General features: G+C 44.6%; 1 protein-coding gene across 3 annotated transcripts in view; it reads right to left on the bottom strand.

Annotated features, from left to right (window-relative positions):
* HIPK2 (homeodomain interacting protein kinase 2) overlaps positions 1-20,091 on the bottom strand; it is an 89,816-nt gene extending 69,725 nt beyond the window's left edge. For all 3 annotated transcript variants that reach the window (XM_010005810.1, XM_010005811.1, XM_010005812.1), the window contains exon 1: positions 18,998-20,091. In XM_010005810.1, coding sequence (XP_010004112.1) covers positions 18,998-20,091 — 1,094 coding nt within the window. The remainder of the gene's footprint in view (positions 1-18,997) is intronic.
* Positions 20,092-22,053: the final 1,962 nt, after the last annotated feature.

Here is a 22,053-nt window from a genome sequence, read left to right as displayed (position 1 = left end):
GCTTTCCATTTTAATTAAGTTTTCATCAAGGCTCAAACCCAAATCTTGACTGTATCAACCCTAAAATCTAAACATTCCCAAAAGAGAGGAAGACATTGTTGATTTTGCCCCACAGTCTGACCAACGCTTTCCACCTATTTCCATGGCAGCGCACAAGGGAGGCAGGGGCAGCAGGAGCATCAAGGAGGGAACAGAACTCCTGCTTGGACATTTGGAATCCTGTGCCCAGGTCCCACCAAGCACAGCAGAAGTCCAGCCCTCCCAGCAGAGCACACTGATGACACTGGAGTGAAGGGCTGGCTAAAAGCAGCATGAGAAGTTTCCTGCCTTCACAGTTAAAAGAGGTGGCCACAAAAAACCCCAAAAAACTACTGGTCCTGGGGACTTCAGAAAGCAAAAGGAATCAGCCTGTCCCAGCACATGCTACATTATGCCTTTTTCTTCTTCTTCTTTTTTTTTTTTTTAGATGTCTAATCATCACACCAGCATGTATGAAAAAAACACAGTAAGTCAATTAAAAATAACATTACATGTGAAAATTAGGTGGTTAATGAACTAGTGTTTGACTGAACCCTTTGCTGAACACTTTTCAGCCAAGGGAAGTTTCTTGCACTGATTTGCAAGTTGCAGAAAACCTCACTGCTGTGAACATTTGAAAATATTTAAATAGGACCTTTGTTGTCTGTGGAAAGAAAAGAAGGCAACAAAACACATTTTTAGCTTCTTTTAAAGGATATTTGATGATCACAAGCTTGTTACATGGATAAAACTCTGTCTGCACAATAAAAAAGGGTGTCCACCAGTACATACATGCATATATGTCCTAAGAAACAATTCCTGTAACGTTTATAGCTCTTCTATGTACTTCATAACGTACACAAGGATAAGCTGTATCAAATGCAGGATATTGAAACTGTCTCACTTGTCCAGACCAGTCACAATCACATAATTAAAAGACAGCCATCAAGAAATCCTCACACAAGCCGGAGACAGTAGGTTAATTTTCTGGTTTGTTAGTAACATGCCCACTCATTTACAAATGAAATCCAGGACTTAGAAATCAAGAAGTATGATGTGGGTCAGCAAAAGAAAACTCAGAGGATTTAACTGGAAAGTAAAGCAACAAACCCCAGGGTTGGCACCCCAGAAGGCACTGTCAGCAATGACCAAATGCCCGCTCAAGTTTTCCTCTTGGCTATGGAGATATGAAGTCATTAGAAACACAAGCCTTCTTTTCCACTCATCAGTACTCCATCCTCAGCATTTTAAAATGAACTTGTGCTTAGTCATGAAAACATAGGACACTGAGCAAGCACATCTTCTGGTGGTGCAGCCACTGGAGGCAAGGTCCCTGCTTGCCACCTCTCTGCTCTCAGGACCTAGAGCTCCTCAACCCAGAGGAGCATTAGAAAACCCATTATGTCACATAGCCAGAAATTTCTGCTCTCAGTCAAAGTGCTGTGCTCCTAACAAAGTGATGCTCAAAACAAGTGTTGGCATGCGCTTTTATGTGAAATGACGGAATGGCCCTGCAGGTCGATAAAAGGTTCTGGAGTCTTTCACATACAGCTAAAGTCATTGGTTTGAACCCAACCCGTATCAGTGGTGTCTGAAACTGGCTGCAGTTGGGAAACTGCTGGTGCCCTGTCCAACAGTGCATTGCTCTAACTCCTGGAAGACAAATATGCAAGCTGTTTGGGGTACTCTGCACTGAAAGGCCAAGACTTGGAAATCAATGAATTGTGAACTTGCTTTTCATGTATGCTGCTTGCCCCACCAATGCAGCCTGCAGTGGCAGCTGGTAGGGTCTTCAAGCAGATAAAAGGCCTTTGACGGATCATGACACACCCTCCACAGCGAAGTTTTAACTGAAAATATCTACAGTCCTGCAAATCATCTACCACAGCCTCATGAGCTGGGGTTTACAGATGACACTGATGTCTCCAACAGAACATGATAGAAGAGTCCATTCCTCCCATACCACACAATAAAATGCTGCTCATGTTAAAACTGAAGATCATCCCTGAAGAAGTAATAAAAAACCAACAACACAAAAACCAAAAAACCCAACAACATCCATCTGTAGTCTGCTCTTCCCTCCATTTCCTCACGGCCATGACAAATTTGCCAGTCCAGTTTCTCGTGACAGTGCAATGTTAGTAAACTTAGTCTCCCACAAAAGATAAACAAGGATACATAAATTCCCCATCCTTTCTGTTTGCTTACAAACGCTTAACTTGAACAAGAAAAACTGCATCCCTGCTGCTATAGCTCCCTCTGAAGCTCACTTCTGACAGCAAAGGTCTCCAACCAGGCCACAGTAGGAGTGCCCTGAAAGATGGGACAAACCCAACTGTAAAGCTGTATCAAACTAAAGCTTGGTTCAGATTAAATTTCATTTTACTGGGACCTTCAAACCTCCTACTGGCACTCAAACTGGTCTGTTTTTAGCCTCACAGACCACCTTAAAAATCTCATTAACCTGATGAAAAGTACTCCCTAGGCCCCACTTCCTAAAAAGTACCAAGCTGCTTGTCAGCCCTTACCAAACTGACAGAGAAATAAAGAGTGATCCTCCCGGTGCAAGTTTCAGGCTTTGCCCCTGCCTCGCTGAGGCGGCAAACCCTGCTGGCTCCCTCCAGTTCACACAGCCCTGCACATGCTCAATAACACCATTGATTTTGTTTGTGCAGGCAGCGAGAATCCCATTTTCAAAAGCCACATTGATTCCCACCCTAAAAACAGAGCAAGCTGCAGTATTTGCTAAATGGATAGAAAAAGACTGAGGTCAGGGTGGAGGGGCGGGAATAATGTCATTACCCCGAGCTCGTTCTGAAGGACAAATTACAAAATCAGACAATGAAGTAGTAACTGTTTGACTTTACATTATTTGTTGTAGATTCTAAATTACAAAAATAGCAATTCTGTGCTCAGGCACAGAGACAAGGGATACACAACGGAAGGCATCCAAGAGCACGTAGCTGTGATTAGCTGCATTTGGAGCATGAAGACACACACGCAGTGAGAGAGGGCACAGACACAGGAACTAAGAGAGAAGCCCTGTGAATATCTGCAAGGGCCCTGTGTGCATTTCAGTTCTTTGTTTTAGCACATTAAACAAACAGAGCCATCGCACAGGTCGCCGAGGACCTTCCTTCTGCAACTGTGGCCCCAGCTGCACTGCACACAAAAACTATTATTATTCTCTAATGGCTGCACCTTCTGGACAATGATTCAGTGTTGCGTGGTGGTTTTTTTTCTCCTTTTGTGCAGTGCCACTTAGTCTTTCACTTCATTTTATGTTTTATTCGCACACTCTTGAAATCTTCATGTAGTGACTAAAAATTCATGAGGAAGCCGTAAGTAGGAGCCCCCGTTTCTCCCCCCTTTTTCTAACCATAGCGAGCAGCTAAGTAGGTACTCTGCATATATTGCCACAGCAGCGAGGGGGTGGGAGAAGCTGTGGAGCGGGGACAGAAATGGTGCTGAAGCCCTGAGGGTGCTTCCTCATCCCAGATCTGGGTGAACGAGGTACAGACAATGCCAACATAGGGCACCACAGCTCAGCGGTGCCCAGAAGATGTATCCCAGGGCACAGACACCCCATGCTTGACACAGCGCCCATGCTCTACACCGCGCAGCACCTGCCCATGTGTTACAGAGCAGTCACTCCTCTCTCTTCAACTTCAGTCCAATGAGTGCTGTGAACAGGCAAGTGCTTGCTGGCCTTAGTGAGGCTTTCGTAATTGGTCCCAGATGGTTAGTTGTAACATGCCTTGTTGTTGAGCAACTACCATACTAACGCTGTCAGACATCCATCCCCCAGTTGCATAAGGAGGGTTAGTATCATTATTAATTACGGGCTGCCACAGGCCTGTGTCACACTCCGTGGATAAGAAAGCCTTTAAGCTCCTGGTCAGTCAAGGCCTCATTGGAAAATCTTGTGCCAGCTGCAAGGAAAGGAAGCTCAGACCAAAGCCACAGCAGCCTCCTGCCCTTTCTACCACACTACAGTTCCTGCAGCATTTCAGTCCTCTATCCCCGCCAGCTGCCACAGGGCCTGCTGCCAAGGCCAGCTACCTGCCAGCCATCCTACCACTGTGCTGGCCAGCACGGAGAAACCCTGGCTCACCAGAGAGGTGCACCTGTGTGCACACGGATATGGACAATCAGAGCACAGCAGATGTTTCAAAGCATCCTGAAGAAATGTACCCCACTGCCTGGCCATGCCACTGACTGAAACCACGATGGCAGCAAACACTCCTGTGTGGCACAGCTCCAAGCACAACCTAAAAGCAACGCCGTATTGAGCAAATGCACCATTCCGGGTGTGGAAGGGAAACGCACAACAATTTGGATCTTTCAGAATGCAAAAACATGGGGAGGAATACAATGGAAGCGCCTATTTCACAAGATACTTGAGCATAACAATGGCTCTGAAAACATAAGTCAAAGTTTGCAACCATCCCCACTTCCCCAGCCCTCACTCACCATGCAATTTCATCTGTGTAATAAACAAAGTCAGAAGCATTTTCTGCAGAAAACCCAGCAGCATCCCCTTCTCTCTGGCCTGGGCTCCTACAACAGCCCCCATACAAATGTAATGACTATATTCTGCACATAGTATTGTAACATGACTTAAAATGCCATTTTCTGGACAGTAATCAGATCCTGTAGCCTCAGGCTAAGGTAAAAAGCTGTGAGTGTGCTTAGGAGCTAGAGCTCAAAAGTTTCTCAAAAGTACAGACCTTGAACTGAAAATCAGTCTTCTCAAATTCCACATAAGACTACATTGCAGAACTGGGTTGAGAGGAGGGGTCCACATGGCTGCATTGTCTGTTTAAAGCAACTCTGGCCTTTGTCATCCTCATCTTTCATCTGAACCAATCTCTCCTGCTCTGGGTTTGTGCCTGTTTCTTCTCTCTCAGACTTTTACTTTGGCTGCTCTTCAGAGCCTGATTAGGGCATCAAGGCACTAGGAAAATACCCTGACAACCTAAAAGCGGGACAGGTGCTGCTGTGCTTCTTGAGCTGCTGGGGAGAAGCGGGTGGTAATTCTTCACCTCTCTCTGATGAAGAGGATGAAAGCTTGGGCACACTCAAGCTCCACACAACAGGACACTCCCCACCAAAGTGAGGGGGGCTGTCAGCTGTGTCTTGACACTCAGCTACCAAACACTGCAGACTGATCCTTTTTCTAAGATGGGAACTATCTCCCCAAACATGCCCAATGCCTCTGACAACCACACAGGAACAACAAACACACTGCAATGCTTCATACCCATTACACCATTCCTCATTTCACTGTAGCAATTCAACACATGCTTTAATGCTACCCATGCTGCTGGAAGCCAAGAGGGCCATTCATACAACCTTTAGCTTATTTTCTTTTGCTTGATCACAGGTACTGATGCTGGAAGGTAATTATCTAAATCCAGTGTAAATGTTTAAAGTTTATTCCCAAAGGACTTACGTAGATATAAATATACAGAGTAAAAACAAGCAAGACTTTGGAGGCTTTTTATTACCTTCTAGAGTAACCAAGCACATGGATATTTTATCTCTTTTGTATCTGTTTTCTTCCAACTGCACAGTTCAGAGACTTCATACAGATCAGAAGCAAAGTTCAGACTAGCACTGACAATTTCATTAAAAAAAAGAAAAAAAGAGGGAGAATTGTGTTTTCTTATGTTCTCTCCTCTTTTATTGCTATTTTCAAAATGAAGAACAGACCCTGTAAAGGCACTAAGGGCTGAAAACATAACTCTAAATGATGCAGGAAACTCAGCTTTGTGCCAATCCATTTTTATCATCTCTTTGTGGCCGTAACAAAGCTGAGAACAAGAGCTAAACAATAGAGAGAAAGGAATAATTTCAACATATTTTTTTTTTTGCTGCAAGTAACATTGGTGACAATAACAAGAATCCATTCAAAAGACAGAATGCTATCCTCCAACCCAGTTAACTTGCCTTTCCTTCTCTCACTCGTTATATATCATACCCATCAAGCTGCATTTTGATCTGACTTTAAAAAGGATATGTTTGGAGCTGCCACATCTCTGTACACTTCTCAGTGTTGCTAAGTGGAACCTAACCCATGCTACCTTTCCCTTCCCTGGTGCATCACACACCTGCCAAGAGATCAAATGAGCCTCCAGAAAAGTGTGTCCAGAAACAGCAACATGGCTGCCTTCTGCTTTTGCTCTTGCAACTCTCCAGAATTCAGCCCACTAACTGAAGCAGCTAACAATGGCAGGAGCTTTACTTCTGACAATTATGAGGATGAGACAATTTAGTTAAGTTTTCGGGTTTGATACAGGCCTTTATCATTACTTCCTCTTATGTCCTGAAATCAACTGGTAGTATTTCATCATTAACTTTTTAGCAGAGTAACCAGCAAATTCAGCTAGCCTCAGCTGAACCTGTTTACCTTTTAGATTTCATCTGTCCCTCTTAATATTGTTGTGAGCTTCAGAGAAATAATCCATTTTCCCCTTGGATGATTATTCTCTGTTTGCAGTCTTCCACTGGTAAGTAAAACACTCTTAGACAAAATAAATGGAAACTTTTTAAGCTATCAAATACTCCTTCCACCCCACTGGTCTGGATCTTCTTTTGAGTGCACAGCTCTGCATGGAAGCAACTAGTTCTGATTCTGAAACACAAATTCTTAACGTGGTGGATCCAAAAAAGGCCATCAGCTTTCCTTCTGTATACCAGCTGTCACATTAATGTGCATGCTAGCCTTCATGGTCACGTTTACTATTATACTCTTGATTACCCTTTTGTTTAAAGGCCTCAGCCACAAAAATCTTTGTATGTTGGGTGCTGTAAACACAGCCCTGCTCCAGAAGACATGGCATCTGAGGAGAACAGCATAAGGTAAATGGTGACAGACACCTACAGCTAGGCTGGAGAGGATGGAGAGAAAACATGGTGCTGCTCAGCAGTATTACTAAAATCACACAAAGTAATTGAATCATACAATCTGCAGTTAAAACACAAGTCATTACAGTACTGCACCTCCTGTCATCTAGTTAACTGAAGCACTGCTAGCCTTTCTTTCTCAGCCTCTACATGAGTACAAGCATCCACTGCTGGAACAATTTTCCTTCTCTAAAGGCTTCAGCTGCTGAGCTTTCTGGGCTTGGGAACTGCACAAATCACTAGAGTTATCTCAAAACTGTCCCAAGCCTCCCACAAAGGGAGGAGGTCAGTGATGACATCACAAAACTTACAGCACTTTTTATGTTTCATCAAGCCTGGGGTACTACCCTGGCACTTGAGAACTTCTGCTTCAAACCACCTAGGAATGGCAGTGGTTGCAAAAATAATGTCAAAGAGTTAACCCAACCCTTTGAACTGTAAAGCATTTGATTAAAAGTTACTTCACTTAGATTCAGGCCAAATCCCACACATCTACCCTGCCTCTGGCCCAAAGCAGGAACCTTTGCAGGCAGCCAGTAGGTTTGGTTGCAGGAAAAAGTCTGCTACTCCCTGGCTAATACAAACCAGCAGATAGAGGGAGAGAGGAGACAGAACCTGAATGTGTACCCAAGCACTGATCCCATGCAGTCACAACAAAATAAAGAGAAAACCTGTCAGCACAAAATAACTCATGTCTGTACAAGTAAAACAATGGCTGTGATTACTTCTGTCCTTCCAAAAGGAGAAGACAGAGGACAAGCTGCCACTCAGGGACTCATAGATTACTTTCCAGCCCATAGCAGGAGAAGCACACTGTCCTGTTTGGAAATTGGCCCTCTCTTGTTTTGAAGTCTCCAGATCGTGAGATGGGTAAGATCTCATCATCTTCCCTCCCACATCTTTCCTTATATGGGGAACAGTGACTTCCAGGTAGCCACTGCCTGTAAGAGGATTTTTTCTCTGCCCTTCCCCTCTCTCAGTTCCTAGAGACACTTCCCTTAAAACTGAAAATTTCTCACAGTATATACATGCATATCTCTCTTCTACCTTTTTTCTTTTATTTCCTTGTAAAGCATCACAGAATGACCATTGTATGATCTGCCCTAAAAAGCAAAGGACATTTCCCTGACCTTCCTCCTTGTAACAGGAGGTAGGTAACAGGTAACAGCTGTGGCTCTAACTCAGCTTAAGTCAGGCCACAAGATTAGTGTTTTTCAAGCAAGATAACCCCTCTCAGCTGCCTGAGAGTTGCTCCTTTTCCCCAGCATGACCTGGAGAAGGAGGCAGTTACTGAGCCCCCACCTGAGAATTAGGTGCCTTTACATTAGCTTAGGCTAATTTGAAGCATCAGTGCACCAAGTGGATTGAGAAGTTAACATAGGCACTTCAGGGACTGAAATCACAGAGCTCAGGGGTCTGAAAGTGGGGAACATATAACCCCATACTAATTGAAGCATCTTTAGTCTTTAGGTAATTTTTCTCTTCTGGTAACGACTTACTCATTTATAAACTGTCAGTCACCTTTATAACCTCATTGCCCATAGCAGCAGAGCTGAAACACTTTATAATCAGAAAATGCTCTTCAGTGTAATACAGCTTTTCAGTCCCACAGTGCTGGGGCCTAAAACTTGTGAACCTAATGAACGCACAGACGTATACAGTAAGCTTCTTCTATGTTACACTTAAATCTCCTGCCTGCAGTGAGAAAATGTACAGGGGGAGGCAAAAGCCTGACAGGATTAAACACGTGGTACTTGAGCAAAGCATCTCTGAAATCCTGTGCAAACCGTGTTGCTAGTGCTGCTTTTCCAGATTCAGAAATGTGGATGATGCATCTTGCTACTCATAATTCTTCTTATTTTCACACTTGGAGCACTGATCTCATGCCAACAACCCCTCACTTCATTCTTCTTCTCAGCAGCCATCAGTGCCCTGGCCCAAGTATGCACTGAAATAAGCTGAGAAAGACACAGAAAATCATACTCCAGTGTGTGACTCGGTGCATTATCCTTCATTAGCCACCTATTGCTGGTTGCACTGAAATAAGCTGAGAAAGACACAGAAACAGAAACAGACTCCAGTGTGTGACTCAGTGCATTCTCCTTCATTAGCCACCTATTGCTGGCGTAACATCTGTGGGTCACCACACCAGTGCTCCTACGATCGGCTGCTGCGGTTCTGTCATTGGAGCTGAAAAAAAGAGCACCCTTTCCCCACTCCGTTTCCTTTGTGAGGAAGCGACTTGAGTGGGAGGAGAGGAAGGAGAGCAAACACAAAACCACAGAAGTAAGCAACTAGAAGCGGAGACCAAACTTTATGTCTTTCATATACATGTAAACAGCAGGCTACAACTGCAGCCAGCCCTTGTTCTAGCCCCATTAATTGTACCGTCACTCACAAGTGTGGCTGCAGAAGTGGCTGCTTGTCACCATACTGAGCCAGGTATGGTGCCCAGCCCCTGGTCTGAGTGTAGGTATCTTTACTAAAGAACAGTATCTCTTCTATCTACTACAGGCATGGAGTCTCATGTGCTACAGCCAATAGCTGCAATAGGAGGGTTTTGATTTCTTTTAGGTAAATAGCTCTTTTTAAGTAAAACAAGCTATCCATTTGTAGCTGTGTCAGGCCTGCCCTGCTACAGTAAATTTGAGAGTGGCCTTGATTTTTCACTTTATTTCACCCAGCTGCAGCCTTAAAGGGACTTACTGTGCTTATAAAGCTCATGAGAAGAAAAATAGCAGGAAATCCTGTGACAGGCTTCTTCTCATGATCACGTAAGAGAGATAGTAACAAGAGAGAAAAAACAACCAAACAACAGAAAAACCCTTAACACAAGAATACCTGTGGCCAACCTGCAAGTGGGGAGACTGGGACTTCCAAGTCTCTCACTGATCCTTCCAGCAATACCAAAATGACTCTAGCAGTGAGTGTAGATAACATAGGGATTAGTTTAGGATTCAGCACTGGGTTTTGAAAAAAGAAAAGTTTATGGATGTTCATGTCAGGAGCACCTATATGACTTTAAGTAGCTGTTCTGGTTTGGTTTGGTGGTTTTTTTGGTAGTGGGGGAAGGGCTACAGGATTGGCATGAAGCTGAGAAGCTCCCCCTGCTACCAAAACCGGCCAAAGATCCATTAGAGGGACAACAGATGCGCCTCAACGATTAACATACAAAAGAACTGAGATAACATCAGAGCAGAGAGGCACTTGCAGGGAGAAGAGCAGTGCTGGAGGAGGAGAGCAGACCTGGTGGTTGGTGAGGATGAAGGGGAAGAAGGTGCCCTAGCAGAAGTTTCCCTGCAATCAATGACAAGGTGGCAGCTGTCCCCCTGCACTCATGGAGGAACGTGGTGGGACATTCCCTGCAGATGACAGGAGGGGTGAACTTGGCCAGTGGACCAGTGGCCAGTGGATTTGCTGCCTGTGGACTCTAATTGCAGAGCTTTGGAAGACCCCGGCACCAGGGGAGTTTGTTCACGAAACAGCCCGTGACCCTGTGAGAAGCTCATGATGGAGCAGCTCTGGACCTGGTGGGAAGGACTCATGAAGGAGAGGTTCGTGGAGGACTCTCTCCCATGGGAGAGACCCTGTGGGGAAGCAGGGCAGGACTGTAAGGCATCCTTCTTCCTGAGGAGGCAGGAGCAGCAGGAACCACCAGCCTCTGAACTGACTCTAAACCCCATCCCGTGTCCCCCTGTGCCGCTGGGGGGAAGGAGGGAGAGAAACCAGGAACAAAGCGATTTGGGCCCAGGAAGAAGGGAGAGGTGGGGGTAACATATGCAAGCCCTGCTCTGTGTGTTGTCTGTGTCCTGTGTGTGTTTGATTAGTGTGAAATTATTATTTTTTTTTCCCCAAGTTGAGTCTGTTTTGCCCGGGACCTTAATTGGTGAAGATCCCTCCTTGTCCTTTGTCTCAACCCATGAGCTTTGTCCTCCTCATCCCAGTGTGTGTGTGTGTGGGGGGGGAGTTGAATGAGTGGCCATGGGGCTGTTCCTTTGTTGTCGTGTTGTCCCCAACCACAACAGTAGCAGTAGACAGACAGGTAAAGGAGCCTACTTGCATGCTGCCTCCTCTCCACAAACCCTCTCAAAAGCACACGGGAACTCCAGCTCAGCCACATTTGAAGCATATTTGTTTCCAAACCAGAAAGTGTTCCTTTCAGGGAGGTCAGCCTGAGGCTTGGGACTGCATGGCACTGGGTGGTGTGAATCTCCAGGGAGGGAAGGCATGCTTAAATGTGAAGGTTATGGGGGACAGGGAGTGGAGGGGAAGAAAAGTGCTGTTCTCCAAAATCATGTCCCTACAGATGCAAACACAGGTGAGGTGGGTTGCCCCAGTGAGGAGCAGGACACCTGTGCTAGAAGTGGTGGTCTACCATTAAGCTCTGGTCAGCAGCCCTGCTGTCACAGCTCTGCTCCCACTCCTGCCTCCCTGTCTGCACAGCACTGCCCAGGCCTTGGGAAGAGCCATTGAGGGTGAACGGGGCTGCCTGCATCCAGAGGGCTGCCTTTCCCTCCACAGGGATCAGGGACACACTTGAAAGCAGGAGCAGCCTTGTGAAAATGCTCTTTTTTAAAATGTAAATTTGCATTTACCTTCTCTTGCCTGTGTTTTGCTTGCTTTTTTGCAGAACTGCCAGTTTTCTAAAAGATAGATCTTTGCTTAGGAGTTCACCTGCTCCCAGAGCTCATCCCCTCAGCTGAGACCATCATCCTGCTGCTTGCACTGATCGCAGTTGCAATCCTAACCCCTTTCCACATCTGCTAACAGGAAATTGTAATTTCAAGTGAGGAAGAGAAACATCTGGAAATTAGGAACTCCTAAGAAATACATACTCTTTTTCATGCAAGTATCTCTTAACAGTGATGAACAAAGGAAAAGCAATATGGGAACAACAGAGTACTGTGTCCTAAAGCCCAAATTTCAGGGTGCTTTTAGGGTTTCTGGTTGTTCCAACAATTAATGGTAAGTGTGTTAGCCAAGAATCTTTTTATTAAATTATTATTTGTAATCTGTGCTTAGTGGGACTTTGCCAACTTTGTGGCATTTTACCTCACTTGACTATGGCAGAGGTTTTGCAACTACAGCTGACTGGTGAGGATCAGAGCCCCTCACCCAATGGATGGGACCAGCTGATGGACAACCAGAGGTCTCACCCTAGTACATGCCTCTGGCTACCTTTCACATACTTGTCTCTGATTTACAGCACCCCTAATGGATTGAGCCCTGCCTGTGGACACGGAGGTTCCTTCCTTTAAAGCCACTAAAACAAAACTGAAATCGTCAGGAGGAATAATTACTGTCAGCTCCCCTGTCTTTGTTTTATAGGAGCTGTTTTGGGAGAGAGGATAGAAGGGACTGGCTCAGAATTCAGTTGTGATTTTTTTTATTTTCCACCACTAAGACATGGATGAGCCAAAAGGAAGCAGCACAAGACTTCTTCACCTCCTCAAGCTATCGACAACTTCTCTTTACTGCAGAAAGCCTCCTTGCCAGGTTCCTTGCATACAGCCCTTTGTTACAAATACTCCTGGGCCTAGAGGCACATCACTAGGCACATTTTATATGCTTGGTTAATAAATAAACAAAGCCCTCCTGTGACAGCCTTTCTGACTCTGCACAGGGATGCAGGGCTTCTCTCAGACAGGGCCATCATCATGTGCTGGAGCAGGGTAGGGAGATGCTGCAGTGTCACAGGGAAAGGGGCAGATCACTAACTTTGACAAGATAAAGGAGGAGCTGGCATCTCTGCTCAGAGCAAAATAAAAAACACCCAAGGAAATGGTAAGGTTTCAGTAGAGAAAACCCTAGGGAGATTCTGATCTGAAGAGATTATTTAGGCTGAGATATAGGCTTTGCTTTCTTAAATTAGACTCCAGAACAGGAGTTATTTTGAAATATACAGTGTGTATCTTCTGTTGGATGCACCACGAGCACAATGTTAGTTTACCATATTTGCTCTGGGGTGATTTATACACAAAGGAACTTGGCAAAGAACTCTATTATCTTGAGTACTTTAAAACCAAAAACCAATGTGGCCTTTGGGTTGATCCCTCACATGGATGGGACAAAGCAAAAAGATTTCAGCAAAATGTCTGTTCCTCCTCTCTCTGAGAGGAGACTCAGGGGGGACCTTATCACTCTTTTCAACTACCTGAAGGGTGGTTGTAGTCAGGTGGGGGATGGGCTTTTTTTCCAGGCAACTAGCAACAAGACAAGAGGACATGGCCTCAAGGTGCTCCAGGGGAGGTTTAGGTTGGATATTAAGAAGTACTTTCTCATGGAGAGGGTGATTAGACATTGAAATGGACTTTCCAGGGAAGTGGTGGAGGCATCACCCCTGAAGGTGTTCAAGAAAAGGCTGGATGTGGCACTTAGTGCCATGGTCTAGCTGATGTGGTGGTGTTAGATCATAGGCTGGACTTGATCTTAAAGGTCTTTTCCAGCCTTGGTAATTCTGCAATTCTGTGATTCCAAGACGCAGGGGTGTGGATATAGTGAAACTGAGATTCAACTAATCCTGGTATTGCTTTTGCAAAGAATAATTTTGCTGAATTTTGGTTCTGAAAACAAACAACTGCAAGCTCCAAATATCCTTGGGAAAGAAGTGAAGAACTGTTAAAATAGTATAGCTTGAAGTCTGCTTTCCTCCACCAAGTCTTCTGTAATGTCCTGCCTGTTCAGCAAGCCTGTAGCACTACCAGGCATGATTATCATTAAGTGAAATTGAGCTTAGACTTCAGCAATGAACTTGATGGGTTTCAATCCAGTCCCCAGAAGAAACGCTCCTCCTCAAACCATCTAGCTATCCTGCTCTTTACCTTGGAGAGGCAAACTCAGTAAAGCAGTGAATGCTACAGGTAGGATTGAAACAGAGCATCAGAACAGTGAGGCCCCCCACAGCTGCAAAAACAGTCAAGCCTAAGATAGAGATGTTTTTGCAACTCTGGAATGGCAAAATATTTTGAAATGTGCACTAACACTGTTATACAGGGACATAACAGATGCCCATTCACTGAGTAAAGTAATAAGCAATGCCTATCCCTGTTGCCACTACTACTGCCTCATTTAAAGAGCAGTTTTGGCCAGAGTGACGCATGCTCTGAGTCACACAATGGGGAAGAGGTCATGACACTGCTCGGGAATCTACTTTGCTTTGGCTCCCTGTCAGCACAGCTAGGGGACTCATACCTGTCATGACACAATGTTCACGTGTTGCAAGATGGAGACAATAGATCCAGTTTAGTCCCCTGCATCCCTCAGGACACGTACTCAGCCAGCTAAGTTTGTAAAAAACATGCTTGCACACAGCCTCACGATTTGCTCTGTCTGGCACTCCAGGCAGCAGACAACATACACATAGGCCTTTATGCCAGCCTATTTTCTTCTAGAGTTTGAAACTCAACTGATGAACACCTCTTCAAATTGATACTCAGCTTCATTCCCTGTTATCCAAGCATTTCATCAAAGGGCACTTACCTACAAAGCAGACACCTCAACCCATGGCCAGACATGCCACATACCAAAGCCTTTTGAAAACAAGGAACCAAAACTACATTTATCTGTTCATAGTGCAGGGGTGACGGCCATAATTTTATATCTGCAATATTTTGCAAATTCTAAAAGGCTTAAATGTCATAAAATGATGATGCCATTAATTACTGAAATGCACTTAGCCCTAGGGTGCAACACTGGGTAGTACCCCCTCTTCCACCATGGACGGGGTGTCTGTTGCAGCCCCAGCCCTGCATTTCTCAGGACATGGGTTTTCCCAGGAAACTGTTCATATGTGTATTGATTATCAACCCAGAAGGGATCTCTCTGGTCATTCGTCCCTCTGCCCTCCTGCAAAATGGAGATCATACAGCCTACCTCCATGACCTCTTCAAACTGCAACATAAAAAAGGAAAAACAAAACCCCATGAAGATATCTCACAATGAAGCAGCTGTTGCAGCTCTTTGATTGGCTGCTCTGCGAACAGAGCTTCATTTCTAGACTAAGCATGTCTGTCTAAAACTGCCAGGTGCAAAGCTCCTCTCCTGCACTGAAAGCTGGGCAGAGCAGCCCTCCTTCAGCAGCTTCGGTTCCTCACACAGGAAACCTCTCACCTCTGGACCATGACTATGTCACCATGTACCTCCATGAAGGGTCACTGATCAGACACAGGACAACTCAGCTGCTGCTACAAGTCACAAGATGAAGGACTACAGTCACTGGGAACAGGCTGGGACCACTGTCCCAAACAAGGGGAAACATTTGTACGGCCACCAACCAGGTGCTACACATGCAGGTTAAGGATGCTACATGAGAAACTGAGTTTAGTACCACAGGTTGAAGACAAGTGGGAGGAAGGAGCTTGAAGGAGCTCTCCCACTTTTAGATTACAACTCTGACCATAGTGCTGACAAATCCTCTGACTTGGCTGGAGCAGCAGCACAAGGAGCTGCTGACAAAAACAAGACAGGGCAGGAGAGCCCCTGCATGGCCTACTGGCACTGCCAGGGAGTGGGGGGATCTGTGCAGCCACTGGGGACACAGGAGGTAACAATGTGCCATGGGGGCTGGCTGGGCAAGAGGACCCTACGCCTGGTTCCCAGTCTGCTCTGAGGTCATTTCCCTTTTAGTAATGGACTCAAGACAGGGAGTTTTAAGCTCTCACAATGGCCATGACATCCTTTGTTATTTTGGTCTTTTGCTCTGTCCTCCTGGAAGGGGACTCCCAGAAGAAAGGGGGAGTTCCTGCAGGGGCAACCTTAGCCTGGCATGTCCTGCCTCTCTTGGGCCCTTCTACAGTCAGGAGTGAGGGAGAAAAATCTCCAGATCCTTCTGGAGAGCATTGTCTCTCCCCCCAGGTCCTTCCGGAGAGTACTGGCTTAGCCTGACAGAAATACCTGTGGTGCGACAGAGAGGTCCTGATGTTAGGATGCCCAGCAAGGACCCTCAGGCTGCACCAGCTGTGCAATGCCAAGTCTATTGCTCTCACAAGAAACTGGTCTGAGGGATCCAGTTCAGCTTCAAACCATGGCAGCAATGGCAAATTGCTCAGGTAAAGTCTGCAAGTAGCCCTGGGGCTGCCTTAGCTTATGGTGGGCTATGCAGGTACAGGCCAAGAAACAGAATGGAGTTTGCTTGAAGACACTTCTGTCTTCCACCTCCAAGAGAAGAAAACAGGCCTATCATTTACAAGAAGAGGAAAAGCCTTATATTGCTCTGAGAATGAGCAGGATACCACCCAGCTTTCCTCTGCTGAAAGGATTTGGCCATCATAGTCTTGAAAGTAGTGTTAAAAAAAAACCAAAACAACAAAAAACACCCAACAAATAAAACAAAACAAAAAAAAAAACAAAAAAAAAAAGAGGGAAAAGAAAAAGCAAGTTGATAATAAAATACAGGGGCAACCTGGGAATTCAGTTCTAAAAGCCCATGATAAAAAACCTCCAGCTGAGAGCTGACCTCTACATTACATTCCCCAGTGCTCTGCCTCGTCTTCCCTTAAATGCATGGGGCACAGGCCTTCTGTCACTTCTTTGGCAAGCCTGCTAAGAGTCTTAGAGGTTTTACTCTGAGGAAGCTTTTCCTTCACATTCAGCTTAAATGTGCCATTTCTTGAAGTCATCCCCTTGTCTTTTATACTCTAGCAAGCAAAACAAGTGTAAATTAAATGGAAGACACATGAAATCTTTATAAAGCCCTGTGTCCCTTAGCATGAAAGTTCCTTCTCTTTGGAGAGTGGAACGGGTCTTTACTCTGTGCTGTACTTTTCTCCATCAGAAAATGAAGAAGAATATAAATTTTCCTCATGACTTGAATTTAGCTTCATCAGCAGCCCCCTGCTGATGTAATTCAACCCAACAAGATTTTTCTTATTTTTTTTTCCTGGTGAGCTGCTGCCTCTTTTCCATTCCTTCCATCAATTCAGGCATGGAAAACAAGGCAGGAATTAGACAGATAGAACTTATTGTCTAAAAGCTGCAACTTCAGACCAGGCAGAAATAACATTTAAAATTTAAAAAGCAAATTTTATCAAGCCTTTTCCTCCCCAGAGACTGCCACAAAAATATTCCCTGTTTGTCGCTGAGAATGAGCCATTTTTCTCTTTCATTTCTGCTTTCTGTCACATATTTCATTTTGGCTGCCCCTTCTGTCTTTCAGCTAGGACCTAGGCTGCTAATGCAGAATCACAGATAACTCAACAACAAAATGCCTGTATTATCTTTTTTTTTTTTTTTTCCTTTTCTTTTTTTCTAGTCTGCCAGGTAATTGCAAGCCTAAAAGCTTTCACATATTTACCACAGAAACATGTCTCTCCTGGAGGACAGGACTGTCATCAGGTAGGATATTTCATTTAATAAGCCTCTTCGAAGGTATAAACTAGGATTGGGTGGGTTTTTTTGGCCTTCTTCAGAGCAAAGGACAAGAAGATAAAAATCAGCTGCTTTACTGCTACACTGTCAAAGTTTCTGTTCCTGTGAAAATTAACTCTTCCCAAGCTTGGAGCTCAGGTGTTCTTTGCCACTGTGATGTTTATGAAGTCTGAAAAGGGTCTGTTATCAATTAAAATCATTTTTTTGTCCCCAGTCCTCGCCATGTATACAACAGATTTCTTTCCTATTTACAAACAGAGCAACTACCCTACTTTTTTGTAACCCATCTGATGAGCTGTGGATGCTGCCAGGACTGATTTTCATTAAATCAGTCATCAAGAAGGATCACATTTTCCCTCTTTGCCCCTGCTTCACAGAATTACAACAATAAAAACATGGCATGAATATTTCTAAATTCAGCTGTCATCTAAAGACAAATTCCCTCCCAACCCCTGTTTCCCCCTAACCCTGAGGAAGCAGTATAACTGCTATTTTCTGTCCTTGGGATGTTGAATTAAGCTGACTGGTACCAAAGAGAGGGTCTGAGGAGAACATCTACAGAGAGTTTCTGTCTTGTAGTCAAAACATAGAGAAAGGATGACCTGCCAGGGGTCATGAAAAGAAGCTGCTTTGCTGAAACTGTTTGGCAGAGGCATACAGCTGGCTCATTTGTCACTTCAGGTGCATCTACAAAGAGGTCAGAACTCCAGCCTAGTAAGTAACATACCTGTAGTTAAAAGCACTGTGAGTAGAAATTAGAATCTTCCTGGTTGGAAGGCAATTTGAAGATCATCAAGTCCAACCATAACCTAAATCTCCCTACCATAACCTGATTTACCTGATATAGTACTTAAATTATGTCGCTAAGCACTATATCTATACTTCTTTTAAACACTTCCAGGGATGGTGACTCCAACACCTCCTTGGGCAGCCTGTTCCACTGTCCAGTCACTCTTTCGGCAAAGAAATTATTTCCAATATCCAGTCTATACCTCCCCTGCCATGACAGTCCAGAACAGGTACTCAGTCCTACACCAACCTACTGACAGCACTCATTGATCCCTACAAACAGACTGATCCCTTCCTAAATGGAGAAAGGTCTTTCCACCCTGGCCAGGCTCCTCACTCAGCTGGAGCAGAGCCAATGGGAACCAGTCAAAATATTCTCATTGCTTCTAGCAGGCTCCACAGCCAGTGTGAAAACTACTCCTTGACAAAGCACCTTCTGCATCCAGTTTTCCTGTGGGCTACTTTATTCTTGTAAAGTCTCTGGTCTCACATATGAAGAAAGAGTGGAAGACACAGCTGAATATGGACTGATTGTTTAGGTTCAAGTCTTCCTGAAACCAAGGATCTACTTGCATTTACTTGGAAAGGAAACATGGAATATCCAGATCCATCCTCTCATCTGTAAACAGTCCCAGAGAAAACAAAGTACTGACAGATGTGAAAGGCTTTCTAAATTGTAACTGGCAAACTCTCTTTTTACAACATGTTATGGTAATTTACAAATTTACAACGATTTTCAATCACTAATCAAACTCCAAGAGGTCAGTATACCATTTTTTCTGTCACCAACAAGCTACTTTCAGAGCTATCCCAGTACAGGATTAAGGGATGACTCTCATTCATTTAGAGGAGTGTAAGAGAATTCCCACAGGTAAAATATTTCTCCTAGTAACATTAAATGAGCTCAGTCTCTTACCTGTAATATCTGGATTGAAGGTAGGTAGAACACACAGCTTTAGACACATGGCTAGCTGAACCAAAGTCTATGACCTTGACCCTATATGGCTGTCGGGATGGATCCACCAACATGATGTTCTCTGGTTTGAGATCTGCATGAATCAGTCCAAGGCTTTTCAGCTTCATTAGGGCAGTTGCTACCTGCTGGAGAATTGGTCGAATGTACTTAAGGGGCAAGGGACTAAACTTGTTTTGTTTCAGGAAATCATAGAGGTTCTGCTCCAACATTTCAAAGACCAAGCATGTGTGATTTTTGTGCTGGAAGCACTCGTATGCACGGACAAAGTTGTAGTCATCTGCACTTTCTGTGCTCAGCCGAGCCAGGATGCTCACTTCAATCTGGCCTTGCCGGGCATAGGAAGGATGGTTCTTTAGGATCTTGATGGCCACAATCTCATTAGTGCCACGTTTCCAGCATTTGACTACTTGCCCAAAGGTTCCACGGCCGAGAAACTCTAACACTTCGTACGTATTGGTCATGGAACAGAGCACCTCATGTTGTACCAGCTGGTAATCCCCTTCGCTGTTGGAGCCACTGTTTTTGGAGGTGGCCGTGGAGGTGGTGGCAGTAGCTACAGTGGCCCCACTGGCATTGTTCTGAATCATTGGTGGATGCTCTTCAATAATTTGCACGCTGCTTGTGTTCTCAATCTCCTCACTCTTGCGCTTAAGTCCACATTTTTGGTAGGTGTCCAGAAGGCTCACAGTGCTGCGACGCATCAGGTTGTGTGGCCCGCCCAGTGTTTGCCCAGACACTGCAACCACACCAGAAGTGCTGTTGGCGGATGTCACCACGATGTGCCCTGTGCTTGCTGGGAAGATGATGGTCTGTTCGTAAGGGATGCTTGGATTGGGGATCTGCAGGGAGGTGTTGACGGCTGCGGCGGCTGCTTGGGAGGACTGCACGTTCTTGCTCTGGCTGTAGACTTTGCTGTGTGTGCCGTACCCAGTCATATCCCAGTTCGAACTCGGCTCCACTTTCAGTTTCTTCACGCTACAGAAGGCACTTGACTGAAGGGTGTGAGGAGAGAAAACTTGCACATGCGAGGCCATACCTGCAATACAACATCAGAGTGAAACCACAGTGTCAAGATGCCTTCCCCAGCTTTTTTCATTTGTTCAGTATCAGGAAGGGAAAACGGCATATAGACTTCAGACACAGCATGCACACACACCTGCACAGATATCAAGTGACTCCAGAAATATGTATTCAAGACAAATAAAATACTATGCTCTAACATAAATAATTACTCCTGGTTGAACTATACTAACAATAACAAAGATTCCTCCTCTCTTGCTCTCCTCTTTCTCATTTTTAATAACCAGGATATTAATGTCATTTTTACCTCCTCTGCCTAAAGAGATGTCTATGCCCACTGTCTCCAGAAATGTATCTAGCTCTTTGGAAGAACTGGTGTCAAATAATGCAAAGTATCCTGCCTATGGAGGCCAAATCTCAAATTCTCAGGCTCATCCAGTACTACACAGTTTTGTGGACCTGACTTAAGCCCTTTGTTTATTCCCATAAAAAACACAGTGTAGCTTCTGGCCTGCAGAGCCAGGATGGGACCAGGAGATGATACACTGTGACAAAATGGAAGTGCGTGGACAAGGTTGTGGAGCCAGGACAGAAGCAGCAGCATACTTCAGGTTGCTTGCCAAGTCTGCCTGTGTGAATTGTGCACAATGCTGGTCTGTGCTCAGGGACGCTGGAGATGGGAGTTACACAACGTGAGCTTCCCTATGTGCTCTCAGTTCTCCCAGATTTATAAAATTGTGTTCATCTATTCCTATTCACAGTGACAATACTATCACTGGAAAGCAGATCCCCTGGAAATGAATGAGTTTCTTCATGAAGCAATGTACACATTAGCATGTGGCAGAACTAGGTGCTAATATAACCTCACTTCTTACGAAAAGACGAAAACCTTTTTTACTGCAAGCTGCTTTGGTTCTAGAAGAGTTAATGATCTTTTACATCTTTATTAAAAAAAAAAGCAAACAAGCCACCAAATAACCCACAACATGGCAACCAAGTGAAAACAAAGTATCACTGAGACAGATTTACTGGAGGATCCTGAGTAATATTCCACTAAAACAGAATATGTTCCTATTCATGAAAAGAAAGAGAAGAGAAGAGAAGAGAAGAGAAGAGAAGAGAAGAGAAGAGAAGAGAAAAGAAAAGAAAAGAAGAAAGAAAGAAAAGAAAAGAAGAGAAAAGAAAAGAAAAGAAAAGAAAAGAAAAGAAAAGAAAAGAAAAGAAAAGAAAAGAAAAGAAAAGAAAAGAAAAGAAAAGAAAAGAAAAGAAAAGAGATGGTCCACAGAGAAGAGGATATCTAAGTTTTGCTGTCAGCCTTCCCTGCCCAGAGTAGGGGTGGTACTGCAGCAGCAAAAGTATCGTGAACAGCACAAATCTATGGTGATTCCTGGGGAAGGAGTCAGAGCCTGGCAGGAGTTAAAGCAGAAAGCCACAGCCTCCTTCAGCCTTCTATCTGTTGTCAGTGTTTCTTTTTAATAAACCAGAATGACGACGGAAGAAAAAGACAATATGCTGAGCTGGCACTGTTGCAGAATTATTAAGCACAAACGTAACCTTGACTTGTTTTCAACTTTAAAAAAATTAAAAGCTGAATGAATGCTTTAGTGACAAAACCACAACAAACATGGATGACTTCTTCATACAGAGACCTCAGAGTACCTAACACTTAGCTCTCTTGCCTGAAAGAAACCCCTTCTCCACTAGTCAGTGCTGCTCTTTGGAAGACTCTGGAGCTCCTATGTACACATGTGCACTCACACACATGCATGCATAAACATGTACACCCATATATAAAAATATTAACGTTACTCCACGCTTTCAAAGCTGAGTAGCATGATCAAGCAACCACACCTAAACACACCCACCCAACACCCATTTTCCAGTAAAATCCCATCAGCCCAGGACCTGCTCAGGAGAGGGGTGCTGTGGCAAGCCAAAAAACACCGTGTAGCTGCACACAAGTAATCAGTAAAGCA

This window comes from Chaetura pelagica, unplaced genomic scaffold (assembly GCF_000747805.2).
Source record: "Chaetura pelagica isolate M959 unplaced genomic scaffold, ChaPel_1.0 scaffold79, whole genome shotgun sequence".
Classification (NCBI taxonomy): Eukaryota; Metazoa; Chordata; class Aves; order Apodiformes; family Apodidae; genus Chaetura; species Chaetura pelagica.
The sequence above is the reverse complement of the archived record's forward strand: the minus strand, read 5'-3'. Positions and strand labels throughout refer to the sequence as shown.